At 39.6% G+C, this 12,192-nt stretch overlaps 1 protein-coding gene across 3 annotated transcripts in view; it reads left to right on the plus strand.

The window, feature by feature from the left end:
- Positions 1 to 12,192, plus strand: part of MYLK (myosin light chain kinase) — a 195,755-nt gene that overhangs the window by 148,835 nt on the left and 34,728 nt on the right. For all 3 annotated transcript variants that reach the window (XM_042041247.1, XM_042041248.1, XM_042041249.1), the window contains 2 exons: positions 869 to 996; positions 4,352 to 4,505. In XM_042041247.1, coding sequence (XP_041897181.1) covers positions 869 to 996; positions 4,352 to 4,505 — 282 coding nt within the window. The remainder of the gene's footprint in view (positions 1 to 868; positions 997 to 4,351; positions 4,506 to 12,192) is intronic.

Raw genomic sequence — 12,192 nt, forward strand, 5'->3', positions numbered from 1 at the left:
AATAATTTTTTTATCCTGCTGCTTTTATAAGCAGTGGTATAGGTTTCACCCTGGAGTTGTCCAGCCGCTGATATTTCTGGCATCTGTGCTTAGCAGCTCCCCTTGGGTCTGACACACTGAGCAGCACAACCAAGAGCCAGGCAGGAGCACTGTTGGCAGAAGAGATGCTCTGCCATCTATTGATACTCAGGCAGTGAGAAGGAAGAGAAGAAGGAATGCCTGATTCAGAAATAGAGGGGGACAAACGGAACTGCAAGGTTTAAAAGAACCACTGTGATACACAAACAAAAAGATCCATCATTGCTCATGGGGAAATTTAGCATGATGAAGACATCAATTTTCTTCCTTGTCTCTCATGATTTTTCTGTGCCACATAATGTTTATCTGGCTACTGAAGCCAGAATCTTCATAGGCAGATCTTGAGTCTGAAATTTTCTGAATGCTGTTGATGACATCAGAAAGCAGGTTTGCAGACCCCCTCAGCACATGCAAATTGATAAGAAGGTAGCTGAAGCCACCCTTCAAAAACACAAAGTGCAGAAGAAAAGAGGTTTTTCTGAAAAACCCAACCCAAAATTTCATTAAGTATGTATTTGGAATTGGTGGTAGGTGACAATGTTTTTGTCTTTTGGATGTCTGTACCTTGGTCTTGCATGAGCAAGCTTTGGATGGGTAGATTGTTATTGCTTCACTCCCCTAGAATAAACAAATCCACAGAATTTTTTTCATTGCAAGCAATAGGTAACTGCTAATCTGGATTTCAAATGTTGCTCTGAAACAGTTGAGCTAAGAAATGTGTGTTTTGAATGTTAAGAAAAATTATAGTCATTTAAATGGATATTTTATTTACTTTACTTTTTCCCATCAGCTGCTCCTCCTCAGATTACTCAGTTCCCAGAAGACAGAAAAGTCCGTGCAGGTGAAGCAGTGGAATTGTTTGCCAAGGTGGTAGGAACAGCACCCATAACTTGCACCTGGATGAAATTCCGTAAGCAGGTAAATTGTTTTCTGGTCTCTTTTAACAATCATTGAAAAAGTAGAGCTGGAAAGGAACACCAATGACTATCTCCCATTTGTCCATCTCCCTTCCCAAGGAACTGGCAAAGTCCATGTTGTTCCTGCAGATGTTTTTCTCACCTCTGCTGAAAACATTTCACTGATAAATATTTCACAACCTCCATTAGCAAATTATTGCAGTGCTTATAGAGCCATACTGTTAGAATTTTTTCCCTAATGCTAAACCCAAATCTTTCTTGCTCCAGTTTAAACCCTCTGCTGCCTTTCCCTTCCTATAACAAATGACCACTTCTTTGTGAAAAGACTTAGACCATGAATTAAAGGATAAGTGATGGGAAAGATTCAGGTATCTGAAAAGTATCTGTCACAGATGTTTCTTTCCTTCAAAAATGACCTCTGCTTTGTTGATGCTGGGTCTAAAATTATGCCAGAGGGGCAAAATGCCATATAAAAAGCTTGAGTGAATTGTCTTGCAACACAAATATCACCATACAGGGCACAACAGCAATCCATGCCATCAGTGCCCTTACTCTGTAGGTTTAAAGTTCCTTCTACCTGAATTAATATCTTTGAACTATATCACGTGTCCATAAGGGCAGTTTCTAAAGAGAGTTGCTTTAACAAAGTTACTTAAAATCAAACCACTTTAAATCAAATAACCCAATATGCAAGTTCAGACTGGAAGATGAAATGTCACGTTAGGACAAAGCAAATATAAATATCTACTGTAGCTGCTATTCTGTTTATTTCATTCTGAACTTGTTATGCACTCCATAGAGCATAAATAAAAACATCTCTTCCTAGAAGGAAGTTTAGACTCTAAATCCAGATGTGTCAGCATTTAATTGAAAGAATTCAAAAGTTTGTTAGTGCAAAGGGTATTCCAGAGTCCATCCTTGCTAACTCCAAATAACCTCTTACTTTAGGGGAAAGGATGGGTTTCTTCCTGAACTCCTATATTTCCTTACATTTCTTTAGCTTCAAGACTGGAGTTAACTGCTCCTTTCCACAAAAAATAGGTCTCAGAAGCTTCACTGACATTCAGTGTTGGATTTTGCTAAGCTCTATCTTAACATTTAGGTAAAAAGTACCCCTCAAAGTGAGTTTCTGGTTTGTGTAGAATTCTGAGTTCATTGTTGAATACAACAATCCAATTTTCATAGATTTTATATATACAAGATCTATGTGATAACAGGGACGAGAAGCCCCTAATGCCCATATCAGATCCATAATCTGTGATTCAACATATTTTTCCTTTGTAAAATGCTATTTTTGCAATCTTTATATTTTCTTCTCCAGTTATTCACTATGACAAAGTGAAGTATTGCAAAATCATAAATTAAAATGGCAAAAAAATTTAAATTATCCATTATGGTGAATGAGATAGAAAAGAAAAAAACCTTCAGGAAGGTTATCAAACACTCTAGGAGGACAAGTGAGGGCAGCAGTCTCTCACTTATTAATTTAAAAGGGGAACCACTTATTGTGTCTTGTACTGCACCATGATTTTGCTTTATTTTCACTTACACTTCACCACATACAGTTTTACACTTGGATTTCTTTCTTTCTTATAAATGTGGTTGATTTCAACTCTGTTCCATTCCCAGTCCTAAAAGTGAAAACCAGCCAAGTGTTTCGGCAGTTTACTGGGAGTTATTTGTAGCTGTTATTTGAGCAGATCCAGCAAGTGGTGAGCTGTGATTTCAGCCCTGCCACTGTTTGCTGCAGCGTCCTCTCCATGTTTCTTCCTCACATTCCTTCAGGTGCAGGAGAGCCACCATGGCCTCTCTCAGGTACATTCCCAAAGAGTTTCTTCTGCTTGAAGAAAGGGAATGTCATGAATCTGTGACCCGTACTGTTGTATGCCATGGCGGTGTAGTGGAGGGGTGCTGGAACTATGCTCAGCCAAAGAGGGGAAAGCCTTTGAAAGCCTCTTCATTAGCTGAGGAACAAAGTCCATCATTGAATACTGCCAGCTGTTGAAGCTTCTTAACTCCCACCAGCGACTTTATTTCAGGATCCCAGGGAACCACAACCAGTGCAAGCCACTGAGCATCCTTTCAGGCCTGTCTCTGCATCCTTTCAAGGTCTCTGTGTCCTTACAGGGCTTTCTCTGTATCCTTTCAGGACTTTCTCTGAATAATGCAGATCTAGTTCTACTATCACCCCTTGACTAATTTTAATGAAGCAAAACATAAAAGACAGTTTAGAATCGCAGAAGTATGTGGGCAGGGTAGATCAACTTTCAGTATAATTTAACCTTACATAATCCCCTTTGCTAACTTTCTATTTGAGTTATTGTAGGAAAATCTTTCTAACGTTACTTTTGGGCAGATGTGCATGTGTTTTGTCTCAGTTGAAGAAAAAAGCAGGGAAAGTCCTGTTCTTAAACTTTTGATTTCTTCTTCTCTGAATATGTGAGACAAGATAAGGCAAACTAAATAGCCTTCATTTTTAATTAAATTCTGAGAATGGCTTGGAAGAGTCACTTATCTAAGAAGGAAGTGGTGGGAGGAAGAAGGGCATTGACATTATGTTGTCTGTTTCATAAGAACACAGCGTACAGCTTCTAAAAGTGCAGTGTAGCATTATGAGGTTTCTTAAGAACTGTCATGTCGCAAGCTAATAATGATTAAAATCTGTCACCTTGGCCATTTATGCTATGATAGCTCTGTTTCAATTAAAAACTAGTTCATAATATGCCTATGGTATTCAGCAGAGATTTTGATTTTTGCTTCTCCAGAAAATAAAAGTGCTATAGGAAAGCTCAATCTGCTCTTTGAATGTCTCTCTGTACAGCTGTAGCATTATGTCTCCATTTCATGCAACACCATCTTCAACTGGTCAAACCCAAGAAACTGTTACCCTGGTTTGTGTGGAAGTACAGAATAAGCTTAAACAAGAGGGCAAAAGTCACAGCTATGGATGGTTTGCACATTGGGCCTCTGAAGGGGAATGCCAAATGAACTAAGGCTAAAACTTTGTTCCATTGTGGTTTCTCTAAGATACGTGAGACCAAACTTTGTTCTTTTGACAATTACACAGTTTGCACTTTCAGCCTGTCAAAGAGAAGTCCAAAAGTGAAACTCCTGTTCCTTAGTGGGGTTCCAGCAACACCAGTGCTCCCTGTTGGCTTTGCAGGACTGGAGCCATTTTAATGTTCCACTGCATTTCTAGATGATTTGTGTTGATTACACATTTTACCAGCTACACATGTTCACTTCTGTAATAGAGTTATCTGCAGATAACACTCCATATGATAACATTGTATTGTTCTTTGAGCTCTTTCAGATACAAAGAAATCTATCACATAATTTTTTTTAAAATTTGGCAGATTCAAGAAAATGAATATATTAAAATTGAGAATGCTGAAAACAGCAGCAAGCTAACAATATCATCAACAAAGCAGGAACACTGTGGATGTTACACCCTAGTTGTAGAGAACAAACTTGGCAGCAGACAAGCACAAGTCAACCTTACAGTTGTTGGTAAGTCCATAACAATATTTTATATATATACTTATTCTTCAAGCATGAGTTTACATTTGCATTTTATATAATTATATGCAACAGGTTAAATAAAACAATTGGTTAAGTTAAGAAGACTGAATTAAAAAGCTAGTACATCAAGAAATGGACAGTGACATTGGAATAAGGACTATAAGCAAGATCAGTAGGTCTATACTGTGTTTATTTGGAAAAATTACTAATTCCATAGTGATGAAGATATAAAATACATAAAATAGCTCGTGCTTAAAAAAAAAAAATCCCCCCATGAGATAAAAACAGCTCATGTCTCCATTTTAAATTCCTACCATGGTCTACTGTTTCACAGTGACAGAAAGCAGCGAATAAAGAAGCTCTGCTTTGAATATGGAGCCCTTCATATGTGGGTTTTTACACAGGTATCTTAAAGCTTCAAACAGCCTTGTCAGGTGACACTCCCAGGCCGTCAGGTTCGTTGTAGCAGGCTGTGGACAGCTGCACAGAGATGTAGACTGGTAGACAGTTGCAGTATATTTGCAGATAAAACTGCACCCTAGTAAGGATCAGCCAAAATCTAGAGCTGTGACATCTAGCTCTGAAAGGGCTAATTGAACCCACCTTGGTGTGGATGCACAGCAAAGAGTTTCCAGGGAAATCCAGGGAAATTCCACAAGCTAAGATGCAATTTGGCTAAAACATTAGTCTGTGGGATGGGTCTGTTTCTGGGCTCTGTACCTGGGGCCTGCAGAGAGGTTATCCCAAAGGTGGTGCCCTGACAGCCACAAGGGTGTGAGCAAGGCAAGAAATGTGGGTATAAGGCCAAAGGTGAATCTCTCACTCCAATGAAATCAATGGCAAAATACCTTTAACCCAAGTTGGACTGGAGATTCACTTCAGTAATCCAGGGAATACCATATGAAGTTTAATGAGTAGAATCACACTTTCAGGTACAATATCAACTGAAGCAGACTGAACGTGCCTCAATTGCATGTTGCTCTACATCTTGTCAATAAAGGCTTCCTAATTTTTTAAATAAATCCCTTTCATCCAGTCTGTGGCTTTCATTGCACAGTTAAAAGATAACTCAATGGATGAGTAAAAATATCAAGTAGATTCCAGCAGTGTGCCAGAGAATTCAAGAACAGAAGAAAATAGAATCAGTATTTTTCCCATGATGCATAGGTAAATTGTACTGCCCCTTCCAACAGTGGGTCGTACAGGTCAGAAGTATAGCTAGGTTAAAAATGAACACCATTGGTCCTTGAATAATAATAATATACATTGGTCTGGGTATAGGTTTTGGCTGCAACACCCCAACACAGCTGATTAGCAGCTAGAAGAATGGAGATTACTTGCTCTACATTTCCCTCCTTTTCACTCTTTCCTAGGCAACTGCTGCAGGCAGCTAATTGTAGCCAGTTATTGGGCAAGATGGATTTTTTTAGCTACACAAGGCCAACAATTCCTATTATCTTGTTACTGTGTGAGCCTTGATTCGCTGTTTTATATCCTTTGGAGTTAATTGGTTTGAAAGTCTTTGAATTCTATACCCTTATAAAGCTACATCTCAGCCTCCTGCTTTGCTCTTCCCTAAGAAATGTGCCAGAGAACCGTGGGATTCCCAGAGATGCTTTGGGGAGAGTTGGTGGAGAACCCTTAAAATGTGCAGGAGTTTGCCATGTGTTCTGGCTGATGACAAGCTCTCTGTTTCCAGCAAAAAGAATAAATTCCATCTTGTAAAATTGCCAAGCTCTTCAGTGAGACATCTCGCTGATGTCAGCACTGCCGAAGGCACGAGAAGGCCTCATGATTCCTAGTTTGCTACACATGCATTTTAAGGCCAGATTCTTCCGTCTGGGCACACAAAAATGTAGGAAAAGGAAGCAAAAATGTCTTCCTTCTAGGAAGGGGGTTAGAATCTCACTAGTGAGATAAAATCCTTCACACTGTTTGCACCTTTAAAGGTGTCAAATGCTCACTGAAGTTGGAAAGTATTTTTCTCTAAAGCCTGTCAGTCAAAATAGGGAAGCCATGTTTCTCTAAATATGCAAAACCTAAGACTTCTGAGTCTACCAAAGCTCATCCTTAGTCCTAAATTCCTGCCTGTCCATTCTCTCTGCTCCATCCTAAGTACTGGGAAGAAACTTGCCCTCCCTGCCCTGACCCCACTTTCATAAGAAGCATTTGTGGAGAAAGTCCTGGTGCTAGAGATCAGCTCTGTTTGCCTCAGCTCTTTATAATAAGGCTCTAAACTCTGTGTGACCTGCCTCCCTGTAAGTTTACCAAGAAAAGGCACATCCATGTGTATGTTGTATGCTCAAAACGCTGCTGCCTGATCTCACTCCACAGATGAGCCTTGAATGTGTTGAAACTACATGGAAACTACAAATACAGAACAATTGCTTTCTGGAGGAGCGTGCCTGAGCAGACCCAGAGCTGTGTCTCTCAAAGAGCTAGCTAACAGGCTTGGCTGTTCTGAATTTCAGCAAATCAAAGACATTAGTTAAAATATAAAATGAAATAAATATGGAAATAAAGATGTATTTATTATTACCTCTTACAACCATGTAGGTTGCAAAGTCTTCATGCTGATGGGCAAGTTTCTGATGTGAAAGACTACAATAAACATTTCTCAAATTGAATTTAGACTGTAACACATGTCAAGGAGCAGGTTGCCCAGAAAAGTTGTGCAGTCTCCATCCCTGGAGGTATTCAAGTTCAGACTGGATAAGCATCTGAACAATCTGGTCTAACCTTATAGCTGATCCTGCTTTGAACAGAAGGTCTAAAGACCTTCCTGAGGATATTTGAGACCATCCTGGATCTTGGTTTTATACTTGCACCTGTCAAAGACCTTTCTTCACAAAAAAAAAAAACATTATTGACTTAACCTCCAATCAGAGGACAAAGGATTGAGCTTATCTGCCTGGATTCAAATCAGAAATGATCCTGCTATGAAATAAACCCTGGGTCCTAGATTGTAAACTCTATTTGGGTACAATTTGTAGAAATTATTTTTAATAATGACATTTAGAGAAACAAAGATACCCTGAATTCCTTTGAATTTAGCTCCCAAAGTCTTAAATTTAACTGTCAGACTCAGGTTTCAACTGCAAACTTAATTGAACTGTGAAAGGGTTCTGACACTTAAAGCATTTGAATAGCTTATGATTTGATGCAGTTTGGACCATGGGAAAGGATGCTCTTGAAAGAAACCCAACTTTATTCTAAGGGGTTTTTTTCCTTTAATGAATATCAATTAACAAAATATCCATTACACTCAGCTTCCAGTGTGAGCTGTGTGCAGTCCACACAGCAGATGCACTGATAAATAAACAAGTCAGAGGAGACTTTTAAAATAATGGTGTGGTGCTGAGCACACAGCACTCAGCCACAAGGACTGAGCCTTGTAATTCATTGTGTAACTTTGTACAAGCACTAATAATACTGGGAGACCTGCAAGTCTGTGAGACATCCAAGTTAAGCAGTATCTTCTTTTAAAGGGTCAACTGGTCTCAAAATGTCCATGTTGAGCTTTTCTCTATTGTTATGATCAGCTCTCTTAAACAAGCAATTTCCTCAGGCGACTGATCTCTCTAGGGAGATCTTGTAACATGTTTCTGCTCCAAAACTGAAACAGCCTGATGTGAGATTGAGCTAATTATTTTTAGCAGACAGTGTGTCAGACTGAAGAGGACTTGTGTTGCCAAAGCTGTTAAATGAGCCAACGATGAGCTTAGTGTAAGATATGACTGATTTAGGCAAGGTAGAGCCCTCACTTTACAGTGATAGCAAGGAATATTCATTCCTTTCATGCCATTTATTGGATGTATATTGGTATGTTTATCAAATTTATGATTCTGAACATTTTAGCTGTGTGATAGACCCAGGTCTGTAACCACCTTAGAAAAAAGAACTTTGTTTTCATACTGGCTAAAGCTGGATACTATGACAAAGAATCGGAAGAATAACACAGTATTCAACAAGGGTATCTGGCACTAGAGAAATAATCCATTCTGCAGCTATGCCACAAGCTTGCTTCATGCTTTTGGGCATATTGCTTCATGTTTCCATGCCTACTATGCAGGGGCTTTCTGATGATCAGTGTTTCGTGAATAATTTGGATATTAGCACTGTCTTTTTTTTTTTTTTTAATGATAGAAGTAGAAATGCAGGTACTACCTTCCTGGGGGCTGATTTTGATCAACCTTGTTTGTCTTTTATAAGTCCTTTGGGATTTGTATTGTTCCTGGTGTGGTATTTTGTGTGTATATATGTATATCTATATATGTATTATACACACACACATATATAAGTATCATGGTGATTAGCAAGCTCTACAGTAAATATATGCAAAAGAATGAGAGCAATATCATTAGACACTGAGAGGCCTGAAGTTAAAAGTTACGGTGTTTTTATTACTCTCAGCATTGGTGCACGTCCTGTGTTTTGCAGCCTTCTCCACTGTTGGAAAATTATAAACCAAATACTCAAGGATGGACACACACACACACACATACACACACACATATATATAAGCATGTTGCACACAGGCATGCAAGTAATATAACATGAATTCACTAATACCTGCTCCTCTGCTCCATTCCATACTTGACTTGGGATGGGGAAGTTACTTTCTGTGAGGAAGGTGTTACTTCCATGCCTTTAGCAGAATCTGTGTGAGCACAGTCTTTCCAAGCACAAATGAGAAAATACAAGTTTAGCCGAGAACCAGGTCTGATCACCACTAGCTCCAGTAGTCATTGAATGTAATGATAGGATTATTAATTGCTGCTATGAAGTGCTTGGTTCTGGTTCCACAAGCCACATACATACAAGCTATATTAGCATTTGTTTTGTGCCCTGAAACTCTATTACAAGGAAAAGTGGTAACAGAACCAGCAGCACACAGTGACCCTTTCAGCATTGTGAATGCACTCTGTGAGATCCTGAGAAATCTGGCTCAGGGCTCAGTGCTCACCGCTCAGACAGAGAGGACCCAGTGGTCAGGGTTCTGTGTTTCCTCTCTGGATAAGTAAGTGCAGACATCTGGGAAGCAGACAGTGAAGCAAGACATCCATAGACATTTTGACACAGAATATTGCAGCTCAGAAGTGCAAATATGAATGATTCTGAAGTTCTTCTTTGGAGAAGGATCAGATTATATCTTGCAGTATCCATGTGATTCCCTGTTTACAGTCAGGTCAAGAATGCAGTGAATTTCCTAAGAGTATGTGGGTGGACTCGCTCTGTAACCTTTAACCTTTCAAATTCCTCTGGATTGCTGGACTATTTTTGTCACTGGTTTTATGGTTAAAGGGCAACTACACTGGTGGTTAAGGAAGAGATGTCTTATGTTGCTGCTCTTGTAGTTCAAGAGTATAGTAACCTCCACTATCAGCCTCCCACTAATGCATAGTGGCAAAACTCTGCGCTGTACCAAAACTAAATTTTCACAGAAGGATAAAAATGTGTAGAGGAAAACCAGCTTACACTGCTCTATGCATCAGTGCTGGTACACTAATCCAGGTTTATTCCTTGAATGTCCATCTAGTTTCAATGCCATTTCTGTTAGCAGAAATTTCAGTAGAACTCTGTGCATAGTTGCTTTTTCCTGAGACGTATCTTCAGCTGTTTTTTGAGGAAGAAAATAAATGTTTTTACAATCACAACAAAATTCCTGTATTTTACCTGCTGTTAAATCCTAGGGATATCTTAGTTACTCAAAAATGATTAATCACAACTCCTGCATGCAAACATGGGGTTCCTAGGACCCAAACTCACTCCTGTGGAGACTAATCCACTGATATTCCCACTAGAGAAGCTCCTAAAATTTATTCTGCCTTCCAGTGGGCAGGTTTGGGAGCTCTAATTCAATCAGTTATCAAAGCAGATACCTAATGTGTAGCACATGAGTAATCTGAACAGCTTGTTGATTCAGGCTCAGGAGCAGATGGTTTAGAGAAAGGCTCCTGAGAATGCATTATATATTTGTTTGTTCCATTAGGCCTGTGGCAGAAGGAGATGTTCTTGTGCTGAGGGCATTTGCGTGGGAGTGGTGAGCTCTGGTTTCGTTCCCAGCTCCCTTCTCCTGTGTGTCCTTGGGCAAGGTCATTTTACACTTTCATGCCTCAGTTACCCCAACAGCAAAAAGCAATGCTCTGGGCCACCAGTATTTGTGAGCTACTTTATCCACAGGTCTCAAAAGGGCAGTTTTTAAATAACTTAGTTTTATGTCAGAGCTGTCAGGAGGAGCAATGTGGTGAGAGCATTCTGCACTGTATTTTCCAGGGGAGGTGTAACTTTCAAACTCTGGGCAAACAAATCTTTACCATGGGGTCCTTGCCTCTGCTGGGGAGGCTGTTTCATTAGGAGAAAACTCATATTCATTTCAGTTTCTCTTGAGTTGTTTTGCAGGAGAACACAGGTATTTTCTAGTTTAACTTTATCCTAAACCTATAGTACACTAACATACAGATTTTACATTTGTTACAGGCTGTTAAGGGGTAATAATATCTCCACTTGCAGCACTCCCCTCCCCGGGAAAAAGCTGCAGGGCGTAGTTTTCCAAGCAAAGCAGCAAGGTCTGCCATGACCCCAAGCCCTGTCAGTGATAGTGCCAAGTTCAGTTATGACCTTTTATGGTTTTGCTTTTCTCCTGCTGATGGATTTCAAATGAAAGCTTTGCCAGTGCTGTCGGCATGGACAGTGTTCAACTGGCTTTTGCAGCATATTAAATACCTTCCCTGGCTAAACAGCTTGTGGAATGGAATTAAATTGTTTCTTTCTGTCTGTTCTTTATCTGGCAGACAAATATCACAATAGCTAATAATAGTATTATACAGTAATATGATAACTGGATTTAGAAAGAAAACAAACCAATTTTGAGAACAGATAAAGAAAACTACTTCAGAGACATTGCTTCAGTGCTGTCTCTGTTCATAAAAGAAAGGAAAAAAAGTTTTTCACAGGTTATGGCTATAGTGTTCTCAGTTTTCAGAGGCTTTCTGCTGGAAAAACATCTCTACTTAAGAGCCAGGGCCATGCGAGCTCTTAATGTGCAGCAAACCCTATCGCCTCGCCTTGGCTCAGCCTGACTCTCACAGCAAGTAGCAGAACAATTTCTATTTCCCTGTACTCAGTTAGATAAGGAGATTGTTGCCTTTTTTGGTCTCTTGGAATGGCTCTTGTGTTCTGAGGACTCTGTAAACTAAGCCACATGGAGAAGGCAGTGAGGTCTTGATAGCACGGTTTCATGTTATGTGGGTGTCCTGGATGAGCTGTGGGTTTGCCCTCTATACAAAAAGAGAGAAAGTCTCTTTCCTTGTGTGAAAGAATTTTCACAGAATCACAGAATATTCTGAGTTGGAAGGGACCCCAGGGATCACCGAGTCCAACTCTTAAGTGAATGGCCTGTACAGGGACTGAACCCACAACCGTGGTGTTATTAGCACCATGCTCTAACCAGTACACCACTGAAAAAAAAGGCAATGACATCAAGTCAAATCTGTCTGATAAATAGCAATGATTTAAAGGCTGAGCATGCTTATGTTTTATGTTTCTCAGAGTGCACAAATAGAAATTAATTGAAGTTTAGTTCAGGCTGTATATCAAAACCTGTTTGCCAAAATATTCTGAGAATTTATCTGAGGAAGGAGTGCAGCTGAATTCAGTTTGAGAGTAAATAACA

This window comes from Corvus kubaryi, unplaced genomic scaffold, assembly GCF_017639235.1.
Source record: "Corvus kubaryi isolate FWS band 111438036 unplaced genomic scaffold, C.kubaryi_AGA036_p1.0 37396, whole genome shotgun sequence".
Lineage (NCBI taxonomy): Eukaryota > Metazoa > Chordata > Aves > Passeriformes > Corvidae > Corvus > Corvus kubaryi.